Here is a 24,259-nt window from a genome sequence, read left to right as displayed (position 1 = left end):
ATCTTCAAAGTAGTTGCTCAGATCACCAGACATAGGCATGTAAGATCAATAAAACAAGCATTAACTGTTCAACAACCAATAAAAATCAGTAGTACGATTATCCCAGCTATCTTGTGTGTACGTGTGCATATATATATATATATTCCCCTCCGCTTATTGGTCTTTTTAGGAATAAAATAAAATCACCCAACAGGACAGTCACTCACATACCACCAGTAGTTCAAGCCACCCAGCAGCAAGACGAATTACGGCCCCATCAGAAATGTGTTACAGCCGGCTTTAAGACTCAAGTCCCAAGGTTTGACTCATGTAATAAATTCTTAGAGTACCAACATATATGCAACACAATCAAGAAGTTTCTGAGTTTGTGGGACTGTTTCAAATTGACCAGAGAAGTGAAGAGACAATTAAAACAGGATTAGACCCCTCACTGTATCACTGAGAAACCATTCAAGCCATCTATCATCTGGAGAGCCAGGTGAACAGCACAGGGAAAAGAGCATTTCCTGCCCCTATTAACTTGCTCTTCTTTAACTCAATGTCTTGGAAGCAACAAACAGCATGACACTGAGCGGTGACATGTGTATGGCCAAGGTAAGAGGGCATGGTCACTCCAAATGTAGAATTCAGACCTGAGCCTTTGACTACCCAAAAAGATTATGAAAAACTTTAAGATCCAATAAACACATTTTTTGAAACAATTCTTAAATGTTCAATAAATCGTTTATTTAGAAATCAATAAATAATATACATATGCTAAACCTAAAAATTTAGACAATCAAGACATTAGTAATCGGTAAGTGTGTAAAACAAGACCCAATTTTCAAAGCTGAATGTTGAACAACATTTATTATGTCTGTTATCATCTATAATCTCAATTATTATTACCAATTCTGGTTATTTTTGCTTTTTCACTGAAGATTCTTACTAATTATTGTAAGTGGTATACCTACCTGCATAACATAGCACCAAAATAAGAAAGGGCTTCTGAGAGGAGAGAAACTAAGGACTGGTGTTTGAGAGTATCTACATTTTAAATATTAAATCTTTCCACACTAGCACTAAATAAGTTACATTTAAATGTCCTTACATTTCTTGCTTTCAGGTATGTTTATAAAATTTGTATTGTCTAAATTTTTAGGCTTATCAAGTTCAAATTAAAAATATATACTTTTATGGATGTCAGCTAGTTGAAATAAGTTAGCACAATCATCTGAATTGGTTGTCTGCATACCGGGCAGGGCTTATTTCTTTTCTTCAGCTTCTTTGCACATGTGAAACATGACATAAGATGTCCTGTTTTACCATGAACAATGCAACCATTTTTAGGTCGACCTTGGCAAATCACACAAGGTTCAATGGCATTAAGGGGAAAACTAGATTCCACACACTCTTCTTTGTCCTGTGAGTCTTCCTTCTCGAACTCTTTAACATCTTCTTGGCTGCTGTTAATAATGCTACCAGAAGTGGATGGCTGAGAATAGTCCTCACTTTCTTGTGACTGGGAGGCTTGGGAGACTTTATCATTATTTCCATCCACACATGACTCTCTGCAATCATTTGCCAGAGTTTTTTTACCATCAGGCACATCCACGCCCTCATCTGCCTGCGTTGAGTTTTTTAATTTGGCTTTTTCAGGTACTTCCCCTTTCTCTCTCCCTTTATCTTCAGGAAGCCAGTTCTCACGAAGGGCCCAGCATCTATTGCAATGCGATGGAAGGGGAGGATTCATTTCATTGCATGAAGTACACTTCCAGTAGTCCTTCAATGAAGTAAAAGAGTTAGTTTCTGTAACTCCTTAATTACTAATCACAGCAGTGCTAGCAATTTCAATATGTCTGAGGTAAAGTGTATCACACAGATCCACTGTCAACACTTCATTTTACATAAAACAGTTAACATGTATAACGTGAAAACTACACAACATTGAATACTTTAAGTTTACCAGGAGTAGTACTTTTATCTCTCCCATACAAAAGGTAACTGTGAAATAATGGATGTTCATTTATTGACGATAGGCCCAGGATGCATCCCCCAAATAAAACATAAAAAAAACATTGAATACCCCTAAAATACAAAATTTTTAAAAGATTAAAAAAAAAGTTAACACTGGACTGGGAAGAAAAAAAGTTAACATGTAACAGTCACTCATCAAGTACGTGATACTAAGTGGGTTTTTTTAGCCTTATCATGCTGCAAAGTCCTAAAACTAAAAATGTATTTGTTTTTGATATTGATGGTGTACCTATGAAGCTATCTGTCTGAGGACACACAGCTGACTCATTTAGTTAAAACAAGTGCTACAAGATCTTCTCTGTCCTGAAGTTCATGTCCAACTTCCTTAAGGGCTCAATCCTAGACACTGAGCCTAGATTCTACACACTCAAGCTAGATGCAACCTGCCTCTCCTACCAAAAAGCCTCCCAACCCAACAGTGACTAAGACTTCCTAAAAATTAGTACTTTAAAATCACGTTTCAACCAAGTGTTCACTATCTCTATCCATGAAGGAAATGTCAAAACAATTCTTCTCACTGCCAGCTAAAACCTACCCTCCTTAGTCCCAGTGCAAAACGTATGCCCTGTACTTCTCCAACCATTTCTGTATTCTCCTCTTCCTACCGTGCAACTGGGATGGCAAGCTCCCTCAAACCCCACCCCGTTGCTAACATACCCTTATTTTCTTTCTGAAATGACACGATTCTTACCTGAAAACTCTTTACACGTGAAGTTTGCAGTAAGAGGAACTTCCTATTATGTCATGAATAATATAACCATTTTTAGAGTGCCTGAGAACTGACTTAACACAGTAGCAACAAGGGTAAGGGCTATTTACTCTCCCACACTGCTTCTTGTATCAGTCAGAGGTATTTTCCACTTTCTCCTGAGTCTCTTCCCCACTTAACAGTATCATACCACAGTTTGAGTGTTTATAGTGGCACAGTTTGTAATAGCCAAATCTTGGAAACAACCCAAGTGTCCATCAACTGGTAAATGGATAAAGAAGACGTGGTTTTTATACAGTGGAGTACTACTCTGCCAGAAAGAAGGATACACTCGAGACATTTCTAGAAAAATGGATGCACCTTGAGTGTGATACTCTTAAAATAAATCAGACACATATGTGTGAATATCACATTGTTTCTCTGGTGTGAGAAACCGAAAGTGTAAGTAAGGACCAAAATGTATTTTGGAATAGGAGGAAAATGTTCAAATGGGGAAGAGAACAAGAGAAAGGGAATGGAGAAAGGAAAGAAGGGAAAAGTTAAAAAAATAAGAAAAGAAGGAAAACATGGAAACAAAGCTTTGTAAATGGGAAGGCGAGGAGGGGTTGAAGACAGGGTAAGGGGGATGGGGGAAAGTTATATCATGTACAGGTACCAATTCTCTATGAATGTTACGGTCATGTATAAAATATACCAATAAAATCTAACGTAAAATATTTAAAAATGAAAAATAACTCCAAAAGTACATTTAAAAATTGTTTAAAAAATAACATAGCATGCTATGTTATTTTTTAAAATAAATTTATCTGTTCAAATTGGAAAAAAAACAACTAATACAGCAACAGATTCCATAAAATAAAATACACTACACTTCAAGTCAACCAGACTTTGAAAGTTTTAACTTTAGAAAAACCACTTCACAGGCAAGTGTGGTGGCACACACCTCTAAGCCAAGAACTTTGCAGACTACAACTCTAGGCAATTTAGTGAAACACCGTCTCAAAATACAGTAATAAAGGGTTGGGGATGTATCTCAATTTGGAGGCCCTGGGTTCAACTGCTACTACCAAGGGTAAAAAACTCATTTCAGGAAGTAGATTAGATATATTTCTTTAATTTTGACTTTAATTCCTTAAGAAAAGTAGATATATACTTACAGCTAAAGAAATTTCAGGATCTTCTTCAAATGAATCTGTATCACTTTCCCCGGTCTTAAACACAGTAACTCGATATACCTAATGAAACAAATTCATCAACATCAATTCACCACCTTTTTTTCTTCAACCATGACAGTTTCTTAGTTCTAAGTCCTAAACAAATACCATGTACCACTACTACATGAGAAATTCATCGACAAGGGTGAATGAGCGTAAACGAAGAAATATACGGGACGTGAAATCCTCACAAATTACGGCAAAAGTCAATGGATAGGATATTAAAAACAAAACATTCAAGGTCAGTGTGTTTGTAAATACAGGGATAGTAAATCACAGGGAAACAGCTGAAAATGTTGACACAGTCACTTCCAGGAAATAGACGTGAGGGTATTATTTGACTTTAATTGTGCGTGTTTTACTTTTACAAAAGCAAATTAAAATCGAAAGAGGGAACTGAATAAAATGTTAAAAACAACATTATAAGGCTCATTAAGGGGCCGGGGATACAGCTCAGCAGCACAAGCGCCTGCCTGGCAAGTACAAGGTCCTGAGTTTGACTCCCAGTGCCAAAAAAAAAAAAAAGAAGGCTCATTAAGGACCACCAAGTCCTTGAGCTCAGTAGTATAAAAATAAACTAGACAGAGGCTGGGGATTTAGCTCAGCGGCAAAAGCGCCTGCCTGGCATGCGCAAGGTCCTGAGTTCGGTTCCCGGTACTGGAGAAAAACCAAAAAAAAATAAATAAACTAGACAATAACAACTATGAAAGCCTCAAATCCACAAATCAATATTCTAGTTTGAAAAATCAAGAGGCCAGAATTTCAAGAAAAATCTGAATATATTACATCTTCAATCTCATCAAAATCAATGAACATAAAAAGTACTTAACAACTTTCTAATATAATTGAAGGAAAAAATTACCTCATCATCTTCATCTGAGAGTTCTTGTCCTTCTTCACTAAGACTATAATCTTCTGAATCAAGAGATTCAACTTCAAATTCTACACTGAACTGATCTGAGACTGAATCCTGATCCAACCAGTCACCTGAATGTTCACTTACACCATCATCCAGATCCTAAGGAGGGGTTAGAAAAAGTAAACTTAATTCACTTGACCTCTTGGCCTCTGTCCAGCTTCCTCCTCATGCTTGTGCCTTTATTTCCTCCCCACGTTCATACTACACACCGATACTCGATTAAGGTTCACGGTTATCACTACTACTGTCCGGGCCAAAACCTCATTACACAAAGGAAAAGGACGAAGTCCCTTGGCACAGAGGTGCATACAGAACGACTACGTTAACGTTTTCATTCTCTCCGACCAGACAGCCTCTCCTCCCCTACTAAAAATATAGCCCCATCTAGCCTAGTTCCTCACCAATCTTGACGCTTCAATCTCCACATTTACCCTCACTGAAACAGCTGTAAGTTTCTAAACCTTACAAGGTATGATTTTAAAAAAGTGAATGTTTAAAATTCAAAAATGTATTATGTACAGTAAAAGTCAAGTTGTCATTACTCCCCCTCAAAATGCCCACCCACCCCCTCACACACTTTTCTGCCATCGTTCTGGCCACTCTGACAGTGCTGGAAGTCCTCTCCCACAGACTGTCTCAGTGTCCTACGTCGATGCAGAGGTTCCCTTTCATGGTCATTCTGACTTTGGCAAGAGCCAGAAGCTGCAGCATGCCCAGTCTGGCAAGGAAGGTGGACGAGGGTGCACTGCCATGTTTCTAGCAGCCTGCCTTTCTGTTAAACCACACGCAGCAGCGGCATACTCACACCTCTTGAAGATGAAGAAGGGGGCTTTCAGAACTGCTTCAGAAAGTGGCAAAAGCAATGGGTAAGTGTGTTCAAAGCAAGGGAGAATGTTCTGAGAGGAACTAATGGCAATGTGCCTTTACTATAATCATTTAAAACATCTTTTGAAAAAGTTCTTCCACTTTATTCAGACTGAACTTTTATTCAGTAAGACACACACACAAATTTAGTATTTTTTTAACAAATTCTGAAAACTTTTTTTTTTTAAACACAAGGTCTCATGAAGTTGCCCTGGCTGTACTCAAATTCAAAATTATCCTGCCTCAGCCTCTGAAGGAGCTGGGATTGCACATATGCCACCAAGCCCAGCTTGAGAATTTCTTCTAAACAATATCCAGACTTATTTTGTTTATTTCTAAAATTCTGTATCTGCTCATCTTCTCATCTCAGGATTTACTAAATTATATAACCTAATAAGATCATCAGACCCCTAACACTTGCTATCTATAGCCAAGGGCAGGACATATACTAAGAAGAAGGCTACAACAGAAAAACAAGTAGGTACATGGTCTACGAGTCAGGATACAGACATTATGATTCTCCATTAGCCAGCAAGTCGCTATTCAACCATAGACAGAACAGGGCAGGGGATTTAGCTCAGCGGCACAGCGCCTGCCTGGCAAACGCCAAGTCGTGAGTTCAATTCCTGGTACCGGAAAAACAAACAAACAAAAAAACCATAGACAGAACTTCTAAAGGCTACAGCTATTTCATCTATAAAAGGAATTTGGATGAAATGATCTCTACCATTTCTAAAAGCAAATAAAGCATTATTATTTTATGACCTCTGAGGTCAAAAACTTTTAGGGTGTCATTAGGAAAACAGTAAAATCAACATTCATCAAGATGCAGTTCAACAGCTCTATTGACAGTCAGGATGGAATACAGTAACACCTTTAATAAAGGTAACCCAATAAATAAAGCCTTTGATTAACCATTCTTTAGTGAACAGACATTAAAATAACGGGGCAAATCAGAAGACAAGTTCAATCTTGGCATGCTCCTATGGCAAAGGTCTGCAAACCTGTCAGCAGTCTATGCCAAGTTTTACTGGACACAGCCTTGCCCACTTGTTTACCTACTGCCTACCGCTGCTTTTTTGTAACAATGCAGGGAAGAAGCTACAACAGAGACTGATGGCCAAGAACCCAAATACACATGAACTACTAGGTCTTTAGAGAAAATCTGCCAGTACCTACTGCAAGGCACAATGAAGAATACGATACTGAGAGCTGCGTGAAAGTTTTGGCTAATGTTTAAAGAAAGACACGACATAGAAACTTAAATACTATGTATTTTTAAAGGATTAGATAGGCCTGGTCTAGAGAGATCTTCAACTTTGTAGACAGAAGTATTTAGCTTTGACTGATTTCAACTGTGGTAATTATTTAATTGTGGAAACCTTACACATGTCATTTAAAACTTCCAAATCGGGGCCAAGGATGTAGCCCAGCAGCATAAGCGCTTGCCTGGCAAGCCTGAGGTCATGAGTTCGATTCCCGGTACAAAAAAAAAAAAACAAAACAAAAACTTCCAAATCTTAGTTTCCCCATCTGCACACAGAGACTGAGTGCTGAGATTAATATCCCTACATGAGGTGAAGGGAATGAGGTAAAAACATAGGCAGTGTCCCAAGTACAAAGCAAGAATACAGAGTCTAGCGATTCAGCTAGAATTCTGACACTTTGGGGTGGACGGTAGGACAAGTCTTGCTACATATTCCAGGCTGGCCTTGAACCCTAACCAATCCTCCTGCCTCAGTCTCCCATTGCTGGGATTACACTCATCTCGGATGCAACTTTAATAAACAGTACGTTATACAGGATATGGGGGAAAAAAAATACCTCACAGTGGCAGTGATTGCCCAGAATGTGCAAAGGCCCTGGATTTTATCTACAGCGCCACAAAAAACTTTAAAGGGAGGGAGAGAGGGAAGGAGGGGAAGAAAGGAGAGCAAGAAAAAGAGAAAGGAAAGGAGGAAGGATAACAGTAAACAGACCTTCCCTGGTGTCTACACATGGAAGGTTCTGCAGACTTGTTTGCTGGTGCCGATTATAAAAGTTCTGCTGTTGTTCCAGTGCCAAGTATTGAACCCACGGTCTCGTGCAAGCTAGGCAAGTACTCTACCACTGAGTTACCCCCCCTGTCCCCTGAAAGGTATTTTTACTCTAAATATTCACAACAAGTTTGCCTTGGAATCCTAAGATACATAAAAGAACCAAATTTCCACTTTCATTCCCTTATTTTCTTAAACAATGTGTAACTTCAAAATTTTGGGGGCCCAGGGTATAGCTCAGTGGCACAGTGCCCTGCCTAGCAAGGGCAAGGTCCTGAATTTGATTGCCAGTTTCAAGAAAAAAAATTCTCAGATTTCTCTATCTGCCAAAATATCTGAATTTACTACTTGTGCAGCGACTCACAAAGACTAACATATAAAGTGACATAAATAACTATTAACATTTATCAGAGCATGATGGTGCATGCCTGTAACCCTAGCACACAGAAGGCAGAGACAGGAGGATCTGATTCAAGACCAGCCTGGGATCCACACAAGACCCTGTCTGAAAAGAAACAAACAAAAACAATGAGTATTTGTACTAATGTGCCCAATTCCAGTGCTATGCCACTACTTCCGCTTTCCTCCTAAACCTGGAACTAGAGGCAGAACAATCTAAATAAAAGCTCCATTTGCAATTAAAATCTACCAGTCTTCAGCATATCATACATGTGCATTCTGTCTGCAGGATTATTAGGACTACCAGGCCTACACGGTAAAAGTACGAGCTTTATTTTACTTAAAACAAGAATATTACCGGATTTGATGGAGTCTCTGTTGATTCACTGCTATTACTTCTTTCACAACATATCTCCCTTATTACACAAAGAGCCAGGCTTTCATCAAAAGAAAGAGAAATACTATCTGATTTGTGGCGTTTTCTTTGTCGTTCACCAGACAATTCCTCTGAATTTTCTTCTAGATATGTAAGAGAATAAAGGGTAATTAAGTTGCTGTACTATGATTGATTTAGAAATTGAAATGCAGTAACAGTAATAAAAGTTTCAATAAAGTTTCAATAAATGGAAACAAAAAGAGCAAATCTCTAGTAATGTTTCAAAAGTTAACACTTTCATTGATCTGTCCAACTAAGAATTTACAGCAGAGCATTATGTTTTATAAAGCTTTCCAGATGACCATCATGGTACAACCCTGAATCTTAGCTATTTTAGCTATTTAGGAAGCTGAGGAGGGACAATTTCTGTTTTGAGGCCAGCCTTGCCATATCTCAAACAGGAGTTTTAAGAAAGGGCTAAGGATGTAGCTCAGTGACCCCCCCTGGGTTTGCTCTCCAAGTACTGGGAAGAAGAGTTTGTTTTGTAATCCCTAGCACTTTATCTCATCACAATAAATTTAAACTATTTAGAACTTATGTTTAATTTATGTAGAAGACATTCACGTTTTTTTGGTCATTCCTGGTTTGTCTGTAGTGTTGCGGATGGAACTTTGGGCCTGGCACATGTTAATCAAGTGCTCTACCACTGAGCTATACCATCAGCCCAAATGGTAATTTTAGTGTTTTAATTTCTTCAGTGTTTGTTTTAAGAGATAGGGTCTCCCTAGGTTGTCCAAACTTGCCCCGAATCCCTGGAGTTAAGAAATTGTCGTTGCAGCCTCCAAGCAGCTGGGACCAGTGCAGTTGGTTGATACTCTACATTTTCAAAAGAGGTCAAAACCAGTGAGAACTGTCCATTTTAAATGGTAGACTATCTCTGACTTAAAAAGTCAGAATACAGCTAGGTATGGTAGCATACATCTGTAATCTCAGAACTCTGAGAGACTGAGAGACTTACAAATTTAAGCAAGTCTGGGCAACTTTTTTTTTTTTTTTTTTTAAGCCTGGGCAACTTGATGATCTAGTGAGAGCATGTTTCAAAATAAAAAATTTTAGTTTGGGCACAGTGGGACATACTTGTGATCCTAGCACTCAAGAGGCTGAGGAGGGATTGCCATGAGCTCAGGGTCAGCCTGGGCTACATGTAAGTTCAAGACTAGCCTAAACTACAAAGTGAGAGATCCTCTCTCAAAAGACAAAACAAAAAATTCAAAAAGAGCTGGAGATGTAGCTCAGTATAAAGGCCCTGGGTTCAATCTCCAATACTGCCCCCCCGCCGCCACAAAAAAAACAAAGTCAGAATGTTAGTGGAATCAGGTATAAATCAGAGTTGTACTTTATACTACACATAAAAATAAATTCTAAAGCCAGGCATGGTGGCACATGCCTGTGATCCCAGTACTCAAGAGGCTGAGGCAGTAGGATCACCATGAGTTGGAGGCCAAGGCCAGCCTGAACTCCATAGCAAGACTCTCGTCTCAAAACAAAACAAAACAAAAAAACCTCTATCTCTAAGTAGAGTTGGAACGTAGCTCAGCAGTACAGCACTTTACCAGCACATGGAAGACCCTGAGTTCAATCTCAAGTATCACCAAAAAAAAAAAAAAAAATCCAAACAAATCAAAGAGCTAAACATAAAGAACAAAACCATTCAATTACCTGTAAAAAGTTTTGTTGCTGTTGCTATTGTTAGTTTTTTGTTTTATTTGCTGTGCTGAGAACTGAACCCAAGGCCTTCACACTACTTAAATACTCTACCTTGTAAAAAAAAAAATCTTTGTTTTGGGGGCTTTGTGTGGGGAGGAGAAAGAGACACACACACACAGAGTTCTAGGCTGGCCCTGAACTCACTGTGCAGCCCAGGCTGGTCTTGAACTCAAGATCCCTCAGTTTCTGCCTCCAGAGGACTGGGATTACAGATGTGCACCACATAATGTTCAACAAGAAAATACTATTTTACTATTGGGGTGTGGAAGATAACATAACCCTGCAAAATGTTCGAGAAGGACTATCGAGACTAGACCACAGGGGATGAGGGTATAGCTCAGTGGCAGAGTACAAGCATGGCTTGCACAAGGTCCCAGGTTCAACCTCCAGCACCACCAAAAAATATAGTAGCCCAATAGCTCAATTTATACTTATGATCTCTTTCAGTACCATGAAAGAATAGAAAGAGCAAGAGCAGAAGCAGAAAGAGAATCAGAGCTTCTCGGGGAGGGGGTCCAGGAAAATATGGTCCAACAATGGTCTACATTTGAGTGGTGATATTCTCTTACCACCGTATGTTGCATGTCTTTTTTATTTTTTTGAGACAGGGTCTCAAAGTATAGCGCAGGCTGGCCTCAAACTCACAGCGTTTGTCCCGCCTCTGCCTCCAGAGGGCTGGGATTATAGGCATGTGCCACGACACCTAGCATGGCATGTCTTTACTTATAGAAATTATTGTAATTTATGTTTCCACATATAAATCCTGGAATTTCTGATTTGTATTATAATATTCCTAGGATGGATCCCCAAAAGGGCAGTTACTAGGGTAACAGGAAAAACTGAGTTTTTAAGAAAATAATCCACTCTATCAAGTGATACAGCAACCTGACACACCAAGACACTTTGCTTGCATTTATTATCCATGAAGCTAAAATTGTATTTAAAAAAATCCTTTTTACTAGTCGTTTATATGTACTGTGAAAAATACAGTGACTATCTTTCAAATGTACTGTACTTTGCATTTTTTCATTTACCTTTTAAATTCTTTTGGAATTCATACTGCCGAAAGTTACAAACGTAAGTTGATTTTTTTGCCTGAAATAACTACCCAACCCATCTGTTCTAGTTTCATGTACTGAACAAGATGTCTTCTAATGTCCTCTGTCTTCGTGTGTAAGATTCTAGTCTTGGTGAACTTTTTTCAGCTAATTCACAGTTTTAGCTGTTAATGACTTCTGATCAGGCAACAGCCTCCTCCACTTGTCTGTTCTATGGGAAAACACGCTCAGCTGTTTTCTTTACCTTTTCATTTCTAAGATGCTACTTATCTGTTTGAAACCCCCTTTATGTTTCACTTGTAACAACAATGAAAGAACAAATTTACGTGTTATGGTAACGAATAATGGCTAAAATAGCGTGTGTATCCTTCTGCCCATTATCATGGTAACAGAGAGCTGGGTAACTATAAACTCCAGTGAAGTAGACTGAACTGTACCTAGAGTCAGAAAAAAAAAACTGCTAAAATTGCAATGTATAAGTAACATAATATGAAAACAAAAACTCATTCAACTAAACCAAAAAAGCAAATTTCACTATGTTAAAAGCACTAATTTCGTTAGAGAAAGAACATCAAACAGCCGTTTACTGTGCCAAATAAATACTCCTATATATATACCTGTCTCGCTAATTGCTCTCCTTCTAGATGAGGTAGATGGTCTACAAACCAGATCTGAAGATGAAGGTTTCTCTTCCTGTAGCTCTTGCCCAGGGTCCTAAGCATTCAAGAAAACAGTAAAATATGACAAATTAAACTTAAAATCTTAGAAAGCTAGAAACTGTTTTATAAAACCTTTCCAATTTTTAAGAAACAGACTAAAATAAATTTATTTGAAGATTACCTTTTGTCCACTCCCACCCTCAAGGTGACACCTGTTCTCACTCCCAGATGTGCCAGAGTCTGATGGTTCTGGAAGAAAATCAAACAGAATCACATACTAGGAAAGATAGAGACATTCAAAAGGTCTCAGCCCAACACCAACACCACAGACAGTTTAACCTTGTAACAGACATTAAACATATACTTCTTAGGTGCCTTTCACATGCTAAATACTGGAGATATAAATAATTCGATTTTAGTACAGATGATACCTAAGAGTATATACAAGCTGGGCATGGTAGTATACGCCTGCAATACCAATACTTGTGAAGCTGAGAATCACTGCATGCTCAAGGTCAGCCTAAGCTACACAGTTCAAGACCAGTCTAAACTACGTATCAAGACCCTGACCAAAAAAAAAAAAAAGTTTATACAATACATTAAAAGAAGTTTAAGTAATATTAACAGAGAAGACAGCATAATAATTGGTAGGAATTGGGTGAAGGAAATTAAGAACAAAGAATCAGGAGAGTCCCTATAGGGGATGGTGACTCTTAGCATATCATTTTAAGATAGAGTAATTCTAGTCTTAATGCAAGCCTCAAAATGTGTCTTGAGAAACATCCCGGAGGGGTTGCAGTCCTGACTTAGCCCTGGAATGCTTCTCCAAACACAAAGAATGCCAGGGCCTAGATAACTACTTATGACTTTGTCTGGGTTGTTTCGTCCTTTCCCTGGCCCTAGAGAAACACTGTAACCATAAAGGAAATGTACAGTTATCTAAAGGGGGACATATAAAACAGAGTACGGAAAGTATGTATCACTGTGGTTGGGCTCATGACCAGAGCCTGACCCAGTTACATGGCACAAGGAAACCAACATGTGACCAGGGCTACAACATTCTACAACATTCCAATCTGTTACCATGGAAACCAAAAATGTATATAAGCTGGGAACAAAGGCAGGCCCATGCCCACTTCCCTGACTTGCAAGTCAGGACGAGAGGTGACCGATCCAAATTAAAACTGTCTGTTCTCATAAAGTTCTTTGGTCTCTTGCAGAATACAGCCCCAATTTTGCCATAATATCCCTAACAAAGTAAAAACTAAGAAAGACATTTCAGACACCATATGAAAAAGCATCCACAAGCAAACTAACAGCTCCTCTTGTAAGAAGCTAATGGTAGTTCATCATCACTGGAATACAAGCGAAGTCAGATTGTAAAGGGTCTTCTGTGTCAAGACAAATAGCACAAGGGTGTCAAAAGGCATCACTATACTCTTCCTAGCAGGTGCCTTACAACCTTCTCTAAAATACCACTGCAGCCACTTACCACTAAAACGGTTTCAGCCCAAGAAATAAAGCTGATTTTCTAGCTCATAGAACTATTTTTTCCTAAATCATAAGCATGTCCTCACAACCATAAACTCCTAAATGAGAAGGCAAAACAGGAGATAAAAGGCAAAAAGAAAGGATACCAGATTTGACAGTAACTGCAATACTATGAATGAAAAAGTATTAAAGCCTGAACTAAGGCAGGGAAGAAAAGATCAACTGCTGAATAATTACAGAGCTAAACACCAACAAGACTTGGTATCTGATACACAATTCAAGGGAGAAAGGAGTTAAAAAAATTCCAAGATCCTATCTGGGATAATAACTGCGTTGTACCATGTGTCAAGAGAGAAAATTTTTTTTTTTTGAGACAGGGTGTCACTATGCAGTTCAGGCTGGCCTTGAGCTCATACTATAGCCCAGGCTGCTCTCAAACTTCCAAGGATCCTCCTACCTTGGCTTCCCAAGTGCTGGGATTACAGGCGTGCACCACCATGCCCAGTTACAAATGTAATTTTAAAAAGGCACCAGGTGTAACAAGGTTGCCAATACTAATACGGGAGTTTCAAAATTACTTTTATTAAACTGAATCCTAAAACAAACTCTGAATAAAATAACCTAAGTAATCTACAGGCTACCATTTCATTAATAAAATTTTCATAGTAATCTGCCAAGATTTGTTTAAATTGAGTGAAATGAATCCATCAGGGGTATGTACTTCATAAGAATTCGAAATACTACTACAGGTACTGTAATTGTGTTATTTCTGCCATCCATTAACTTCGTACAGAGTCTCAAAACAATAAAATGTCAAGTTACCTAATGGTTACTTTCATTCTAGGATAAGATGGGGATGACCTTTTCTGGGTCTTAAATGCTAACTTTGGTAAAAATTCAATTCCATACATATACTTAACATCATATTAATAAAATTCTGCACAGTGTGATGCAGAATGCAAACCTGAATGTAAAGAACACACAGGAAATAACAATGCTGTATAACCAGGGCAATACTACAAAAATAAAACCTGAATATAGAATAGTGCGATTATAAGGGTAGCCAATTCACTTTAAGAACTAAATATGTTTCCACAAGTGAAGGATAGGAGGGCTGTCATGTGTTGCAGCCAGCTCCTACCAGCACTCCAGACCACACTACAGTACTCTCCCACACTCAGTATTTGTAAACTGAAAACAACAGTAGTTACACCAGAAAAATAAGCAGCCACTGTGAAGACTTTTCTCCTGGAAAGCAGATTATTAAAGATCTATCAGCATACTACTACATTGTACATGTACATGTGCATCTTTCTGAAATGAAAATACAGTGCCTTCATTAGATTCTCAAATGGAGATGTAACCCAAGAATGACTAGCTAAGAACTCCCAGTAGGGAACTAAAATGCCACTTACCTACAAAAACTGAGAAACAATGTTTTGTCTACTGCAGAGAAAGGGGTGGGAGTGGAAGTGGGAGCAGGAAAGACATCTATCCTTTCAAATGATCATTATAAGCAGGTAACTACATTACTTCCTGAAAAGCATTTCAATACATTTTGCAGTTTCATCAGACCTATACTGAGCAGAAACTTTTGAAATTATCCACTTTTCAAAATAAATCCTAACTCTGATATTCCGAAGCTTAAACTGACCTAACAGGATATTTAACCTTATATTAGAATCTATTACTATATTCAGTTGGTATGTATTTCTTTCTACTAGTTTATCATACCATTATTATAATTAACATACAATAAAAGTAACTTAAAGTGAACCATAGGAATAGGGGTACAGTTCAGAGGCAGAGTGCTTGCCTAGTATGCATGAGGGCCCTTGGTTTGATCTCCAGCACTACAAAATTAATTGAGAGAAGCCATGCCTAAAATCCCAGCTACTTGAAGAGTTTGAGGCCAGCCTAAACTTAAATGAGACCTCCAAATCAAAAAATTAAAATAAAAAATGAACAAGGAAAACCACAATTATAAGATACATAACATACTTAAACATCTTTAAAGTGCTTTTTTTGGGGGGTGGGTATGGTGCTGGGGATCAAAACCAGGATCTTATATACCTTATGCATGCTAGGCAAGCAGTCTTATTACTGAGCTATACTCACAGCCCTTAAATTCTTTTCATGGTATGTTTATAGTATTCAAAATTAACTTACCCTGCTGATTGATTACTATCAAGTTTCTGTAGATCATTGTATATATTTTCCTGTTGGAAGAAAAAAAAATCAAGAGATGTACATTTTCAAATAAAAATTCATTAAACCGGATTTAACCATATTCTTACCCATATAGTTAGTAGATGAACTACACATACTCAAAACCGTATTTTAAATCACTGCATTAAAATTATATCCCTGGCAAGCTTCGAGGCCCTAAAGTGCACCAAAATAATTAGCAACACAATGACTGTCTACAGCTACTTTCATAATCCCAACATCTACCTCAGTCACATCTCCATGTTTTGAGAAGTGCTTTCTGTTTAGACTTCAGCAAAAGAGCCCAAGGAATAGGTATGTACAAGCAGGAGGCAGGATAGCATATTTATCTGACTACAAATGTTTCTGACTTTTGAATTAATCTGACTACAAATTTTTGAAACCAAAATTTCCTAGCACTGTGCTTAAAAACAAACCCCTTAAAGAGATAACAGCTTATGCCAAATCCATTATATAGAAACCAAATCAACCTTAGACCAGTAACAATTTTTCTTCATTGTAGAATTTATTCAAAGATAAAGTAGTATTCATCAATACAGAATTTAACCAGTACCAGTCACTGTTCTAGACACAGGAAAACAAGGAATGAGAAAATCTCGGCTCTCATGGAATTTATATCCTAACAGGAATTAATACATTCCAGTACTTACCGAGGTCTCTCTTTCCTGTTTTGTTTTTAAACTAATGTTCTGACAATGTTTACTTGTCAAATGATAGCGTTCTCACTCTCATGGGTAATTAGCAACCCTACTTTTTTTTCACTCCTGAGTATGACTGATGAAATAACTTTTTTTTTGCAGTGCTAGAGATGGAACCAGGCCTTCTACAATCCCAACCCAAAAGCAACTTAAGCCCACAAAAATCAATTTTCCTATCCAAACTCTTTTTCACCTCAAATTTCCCCAGTTTCTGATCTCTCACCCTACTGGAACTGAAATCAAGGATAATCTTAACATTATGCTTTGAGCATCAAAACAGCACCTCCAAACATTATCAGAACATTCAATATTCAAATGATACAAAAATCACCAATAGTTTTTTCTTAAATTTATAGCTGTATCTTTTATTTCTAGACCAAGTATTCAACATGAATGGTTATTATACAGAAACAGTAAAGATGTTTCTGTGTTAAAGACCAAGATGAAGATAAGGGTGTCACCCAGTGGTAAAGTGTATGTTAAGCATGCACCACAAAAATTAAGATATTTTGTGAAGACAAACAACTCTGTCCTGCTTTTCTTGAACTTTGTCTTTCCTAACATTCAATAATGAACATACATTATGCTTATAAAGAAATATCCCATTGAATAACACTTTTTTTTAGCTCAACATTTTTTTCTTGTGATGTTGGAAATAGAACCAGGGCCCATGCCTGCTGGGCAAGTGCTCTACTCGTCAGTTACACCCCAAGTCCTTGTATTACTGACCACTAACACATACACAAAGGGGCAATAATTTACGTCTCACTTCCAGAGGCCTGAGCCACCAGAGGCACACGCAAGACTGTCCGATCAGCCAACTTTTTGTTATTTTACTAGTAAAAAGACCAATACAAGTAACTAGTTCTGGTACAAGTCAACCCATGGGACAATCATACATGTACCACTGGTTGTTCAAATCAGCAGAAACATGGTAAACTAAAATCTAGTGAACTGTTTCAGGCAAAAAGCATTTATCCCACTTACTAAGATATTAGTAGTAAGAGTCAACACAGATTGACTCTGCTAAACTAGTACAAATTCCAAATGTAAGGTAAGAATGACTTAAAAAAAGTCACTCTGGAAACTTCAGTTCCCAGTAGAATCATCCTAGAAATGTTCTCTGAGTTATACACAGCTGATTAATTGCCATAATGATATATGGCAAAAAAAAGTGATGTCCAAAGTAACTAAGTCTCAAATGTAAGTCTTTACTACATAGTGGTGGTACAGAAACCTTTGGAAATAAGTGGAATAGAGTATAAAATAACTAGCTAATAGAGGAATGCTTTCCACGTGCTAAACAGTAGCTTCTTATACAACGTTTCTTCACGAGGTATTTATAACCTTTATATGGGGTACTTGCTTTATCCCCATTTTATAAATGAAGAAACAGGTTTAGAGAGGTTACATCAATTTACCTATTCACACTCCTAGTAAATGACAGGACTAGATCTCAAATACTAGTTTATAAGCCTTTAGAGCTCTCAAACAATATGCTAGAGCTCAGAAACCAAACTTCAGGGCTGAGCATGCAGCTCAGCAATAGAGCGCTGGCCAGGATGGAGGCCCTCATTTGAGACCCAACGCCCCCCCAAAAAAGAACTAAACATTAGCATTTTTTACATACAGTGTTATCACTTCATGTTTGACAAAAGGGAGTGTGGGTGGAAGTAAGCTGAAATGTTTGCCCAGCTGACTTCTGATGATGGACTAAACAGAATTTACCTGTGCTCTTTCACAGAGAAGCTTGGTACTCCAAACAAATCTCCTAGAAGATCATTCGAACAATATACAATATGTTGTTGTTTCTCATCATATAATCTTTTAGTCATAATGTACTGGCCAAGATAAAATATGACCTGAAATAAAAATATGATTTCTGAGCATTTAAAAAAAGTAAAACCATTAGTTTCAAGAATATCTCATTTACCTGAACAGGATTAAACAACCAGCAACGCCAAGCAGGTAGACAAACAACTATTTTGTATTCTAAAAGGAGCTATATTTAAACCTTCCTTTTAATTGGATGGAGGCAGAGTAATTGCTTCTCTAATTTACTTAAATGTGGGTTTTCTTTTTCCTTGCAAACTGTAAGTCTGCCTAGGTACTTCCTAACACATCAGAAAGGAAAAATGAAGCAAAATGCAAAAGTTGCAAAATCAAATCAAAAAGCTCACAATATATGGCAGTGACCAAGTCGTTTAATGGTCACAAACACCACATACCTCAACAGCCTCCGAGGTCATCACAGGGAAGGAATGACAGGAAAATGACAAATGACATCTATCCAAAATCTGGGAGAATTCAGTCAATGAACTAAATCCTCAGCGATATAAATATAATTTATACCATAGTAAATAATCAAAATACAGACCCCGAACCAATTAAACTTAAATTATATATTCTGTGTGCTCCAAAAAGAGAAAATAGGCAATCCAGTTTTAAGTTATCCCAATACAAACCTATTAGTAACCACTTAAACATGTAGGGCATTTTGGAGTTTACAATATAATCACTAGTCTCATTCTTCAGATATTTCATAAAATTTCATACAGTTGTTACCACTGTATTACAAATGGATCAGAGGGAGACTGAAAATACTTCAAAATAAAAGTTGTATCTATCCTAAACATATACTTTTTTGTCATTATTCCCCAAACAATAGTTTAACAACTATAATTTATATTTGATTTATAGATAATGACTGAAATACATAAAAGCATGTGCTTAAATTATATACAAAAACCAGTCCATTTTATATGAGCGACTTGAACATGGGGGTGAGGGGAGTCCTGGAACCAATCTGTTGCCGACAGCAGGGGAAGACTACATTATGTTACCACTATATAGTTAGCACAACTGTTCAAGTCTTTGCCGTCCTTAATCGGTTTTTTAATTTCTATATACTACTAAATCTCAATTCTTTGTTTCCATAACAGAGCACATTATAAGGTCAATCCCAAGTTAACAGCCCTAAAAACATCAATTACCTTAGTACTTTCCTGCAAGTACTGTCTAGGAACTTCACAGCCTAAGTAGGAGACAATCTTAAGAAAATAATCTTGGGGCCGGGGATGTAGCTCAGTGGCATAAGTGCCTGCCTGGCAAGCACAAGGTCCTGAGTTCAATTCCCGGTACCAAAAAAAAAAAAAGAAAGAAAGAAAGAAAATAATCTTGTAGGACTATGGATTGGAGATAGTTGACAGGCAGTGAAAAAGATGGAAATATCTACATTCATCCTACCAAACACCCCTTCACAAACTTTATAAACATGTAACCGAAAACGATCTGCAATCTCTTCCTACATCATTATCCTGTTGTAAGAAAGGAAGTTTAGTATTTTAAGTAATCTGAGCCACATAAACTAGGAGAGATGGGCAATAGGCATATTTCATTCACACTGAAACTCTGCCTGCAATGACCCCATCTCTCACTGAAAATCATTCTTCTATGAACAAATTTCAAAGTAGAAAACAGTAATTGAAATGATGTATCCTTTAAATAGAACACATTCATGAGTCAGCTCACCTCTATCCTAGAATTTCAGTAAACTGTACTCATGTATCTCTCTAGTGCAGAAGTTCTTAAGCTGGGACCCAGGTTGCCCAAGAAGTCCCTGGATAGAATTCATGGGGGTCTATTAATTTGGATTAAAAAAATTCTATCTTTATCTTCACTCAGTTTGAACTGAAATTTAGTTTTTCCTTCAATTACAAATGTAGGCAACAAATCACAACACTATTAGCAGTACCTGTGATTTTCTCACCAATAAAAATCTTAAATTTTATCATATTACGGTTGTGGCAAGCACATCAAAATACTTTTATCCCTCACAACATAGAAATATATCTGCTGCTAAATTTCAGTATTTAATGTTAATTTCAAAAGTATATTAAAAACTTGCTTACTATTTTAATAACTATACTTTGGCTTTTTATAATCATATTTATTTTACTTCATGGATTTAAAAATATGATTCTGAGAAATTACCAATCTGAAGACGTTTTTATCAGTGTGCCAAATGGGTTCACAGCATAAAAAGACCAAGAACCCCTCCTGGGCTTACCAATGTCTCTGAATCCCTGGTTGAGAGATGAAACTCATGCCAGCATAATTAGAATTTTCAGCAAGAAAATACAGACCAAATAACCACAAAAGTAATACTGCTTATTGCAAAATCCCTCTATATGGCTAATTTCTCCCATGATCTTGAAAACTGCGTTAATATACAACTAAGAAGATACTGGTTATTTCTTAGCTCAACTCACCTCTTTCATAGTGTAAGTGTCTTTTTGTGCACCAACAGACTTTAATAACTTCAAAAGCAATGGCTTTGGTCTAACCTGTAAAGAAAAAAAAAGCTGCTACTGTATTTGCAAAGTTATTCTAAAACTGTAAGACCTGCAACAAACATGTGGAGAAGCAAGTTCAATAAAGGCAGCAAACACTGTTCAGCAATTTCACCAAGTTAGAGCTCTAAAAAATGAGTTATAAGGTTTTACTAAAGGGAACAGACTATGCAAACTGAATGACATATATACCCTGGGGTATGGAAAAGAATGCTGGAGATCTAATTATTATGCAAATATGGAATTATCAAGTAGCATTAGTTGTGACCAAAAATAGTACCAATCCAAGACAGTGAATATTATTTTTCATCTGGTTATTTCTATCATTGGCTGCTGAGATTCAAGAAGCTTACCCTACTACACAGATCAAGTAAGCTTGTTGTAAGTGACATTATAGAATCGAAGGAAAAAGAGTAAGGTAAGCCCTGTTACTAATCTTCTGATAACTAGTTCCCGGCTATGAAAAAGCTTAACCCAAAGCTGACGTGGATAATTAAGAACAGATTTGACACTACAATTCATGTTCCTCAACTACAATTCAGCATTTTCTTCCTATCTGGTCTACACTTCAAATAGCTACTTAACAAAAATGTACTGTCTACTATGCACTGCTAGGCACTGGAAAAAAAAAAAGATGTATGACTTGTATTCAAGGAGCCTGTCAACCATATCAGAGGTCAGTTTATTCCTAGAAAGAACTAGAAAGTAAATATTTTAAGCCTTTCATGTCAGATGGTCTGTCCAACTTAGAAGAGACTATATATACGTCACTGGTAATGGCTACTACACTCCAATGAAGTTTTATTTAAAAAAACAAGCAACAAGCCAAATTTGGTCCAAAGGCTATTAGTGTGCCTGATACTGGTCTAGAGGTTTTGCCAAATGATAGTAAGAAAATATCTAGCAAGGTGAGAATATTGTAGTGTATATGTTTGTATACACTACACAAAATTACATAAATTCAATTTGCAATGAAAACTCAAGTTTTTTGTTAAGCCTTACAAAACGTGAATAAGAAAACTATAAAATACTCTTTCCAGTCCTGGGGAACAACCCCAGGATCTTGTGAACGCTAGGCAAGCACTCTAACACTGAGCTACATACCTCATAAAAACATCAGTATGTTTACCCTCTTTCTCCCTCCCTGTCGCTGTTCAACATCTACAAAACTCATTCTTTAGTCTGCCACCACCACCACACAAACCAGTGTCTCTGCAGCTCTTTAAATCTGACAGCATCCTCACTTGGGATCAGATGTTCAGAACAAGATTTAAGAAAGTTGTCTGTTCCCAGCTAATCAACAGATGACTTAACTGAAAAACTTAAAATCCACTGAAAACATTGTTTGTTCTGAAATACTTTCTAAAACATACTTACATACGAACTTTACCTTCAGGTAAAAGAATGAACTGTCTCAAAAAAGATTTGAAAATTACTTTTTTCCCCTTATTTTCCTTCATCAATCTGCATATCACTTGTGTAGGGGCCATGTTAATCTCTGTATCATTTCAATTTTAGTGTATGTGCAAGCACCCCCCAAATATTTATATACACTACATAAAATTACATAAATTCAATCTGCAATGGAAACTCAAGTTTTTTGTTAAGCCATACAAAACTTGAATAAGAAAACTACTATAAAATACTCTCTTTCCAGTCCTGGGGAACAACCCCAGGATCTTGTGAATGCTACTACCACCGAGCTACATACCTCCAGCCCCAGTCCTGCAACTGTACAGTTCAGAAAAAAAGATAAATTCCAGGTGATGATTTAGATACAAACGTTTAAAATACTAGAAAATACAGGCTATATCCACATAACCTTGGGATGGGAAAGTTAGTCTAAAAAAATGACATGAAAATTCAAAAGTCAACGAATCTACCTTCATAAAAATATTCACATGAAAAACAATTTAAACACAGTATCTGTAAACAATGAACGTTCAATACACTTGAAATGCAGAGAACTACTCAAGTTACAAAGAAAACTACAAAGAATGGACAGACAAGAAGAGGCAAATCCCAGGATAAACTAGTGATTTCAAAAGTGAAAAGATGGCCAGCCTCACCAGAGACCTAGAACATAAAAAATTTGAACACCATAACACCTTCTACCCTCAAAAGGCAATAATAATAATAAAGACTGGTTCACATCAATTTATTATATATTTTATAAAGTACTGGAACAGACGAGTTCGATAGTTCCCAACAAAGGAATTTTAAGTTCTTAAGGACATGGAAATGCTAATTACCTTGATTTTATCATTACATGTGTATGTGCATCGAATTATCACACTGCACCCCATTAATATATATACATTTGTCAATTTTTAAAAACTGGTAGTATTCAGTGTTGGCAGGAGTGAAAACCATCCGTTTTTGACACAGGGTCTCACTCTGTAGCCCAGGCTGGTTTCAAGCTCGCAGAGATCTCCTACTGCAGCCTCCTACTGAGATTTCATGCTTGTCACATTTGCTGGGCAGTGGTGACAATCAAACATGTAATTCAACAAAACAGTTCTACATCTTTCTTGAGTAGTGGCAAGTTCTCTACTCCCTAATATTCACAACACTGCGGCAGGAGGATTACAAACCCAAGACGTTTAAATTGACACGTTAATACACTATATATGTAAGTACTTACACATACACACACACAAAAAGAAACCTTAAAAGGAGGTAGGAAGGAGAAGAGACTGGAATTTCCAGGTTTTACTTTGCATATTTCTTTCTGCAATGCCTAAAATCCTGACAAGCAACACGAGCTATTTTTGTGACTTTTTGAAACCATTTAAAAGGGTAAAGACTGAAAGGTCAAACTAGAAAAACCGGGTCACACGATAAACCTAACGTCAGCATATCACCACCATGCTTAACAATGTAATGGAACTCTTAAAGCACAAGCGGTGAAGGGCTAAGAAAATACTAATTCTTGACAGTTCGCTTTTACTCCATGCAGTTAAGCCTGAGAAGGCAGAACTTAAGTTCCACACAGACACTTTTGCTTAAGAGCCTTACTACAGCCCGGTTTACGGAATGATCACCTCATAAAATACGTTCCTGTCTAAAATCACACTTGAGACAAAAATACCAACCAGGGTCTCTTGCTCCGAAGCGGGAATCTGAGAGGCGCTGACAGCACCATCGGCAGACACAGACATGGTGGTATTGCACATTGGCCTACAAGCGGGAGAAAAGCACACCATAAAAACTCGAAATAAAACATCTGCAGGAAAACAAATCAGATATCAAGGCAGGGTGGCTCCGAACGACGCCTGTGCGAAGCCAAGCGGTCAGCCGGAGCGCCTTACCCGACCCCCGGGGACACGCGCCGCCCGCCGGGGCGCTCAGGGCCGCCGCGCACTGCGAGGAGACGCGGGCTAAGTACGCGGCCGGGACAAGTCGGGACTTAGCTCCCGCGCCCGCGGGCGGGACGCGTCCCAACGTGACCGCCCCGCGGACAGCTGAGTCA

General features: G+C 37.7%; 1 protein-coding gene across 1 annotated transcript; it reads right to left on the bottom strand.

Moving 5' to 3' along the window:
• Window positions 1-704: 704 nt before the first annotated feature.
• Window positions 705-23,967, bottom strand: Mdm2 (MDM2 proto-oncogene, E3 ubiquitin protein ligase; the record flags this gene model as incomplete). The annotated part of the gene is given in 10 exon segments (XM_005397478.2): window positions 705-1,762; window positions 3,883-3,960; window positions 4,802-4,957; window positions 8,516-8,676; window positions 11,976-12,072; window positions 12,199-12,266; window positions 15,678-15,727; window positions 18,164-18,297; window positions 20,707-20,781; window positions 23,883-23,967. Coding segments are annotated over 10 exon segments (1,476 nt in total). The 3' UTR covers window positions 705-1,186.
• Between the last annotated feature and the right edge of the window lie 292 nt (window positions 23,968-24,259).

Source organism: Chinchilla lanigera, unplaced genomic scaffold (genome assembly GCF_000276665.1).
Source record: "Chinchilla lanigera isolate Chin_1 unplaced genomic scaffold, ChiLan1.0 scaffold00057, whole genome shotgun sequence".
Taxonomy (NCBI): domain Eukaryota; kingdom Metazoa; phylum Chordata; class Mammalia; order Rodentia; family Chinchillidae; genus Chinchilla; species Chinchilla lanigera.
The sequence above is the reverse complement of the archived record's forward strand: the minus strand, read 5'-3'. Positions and strand labels throughout refer to the sequence as shown.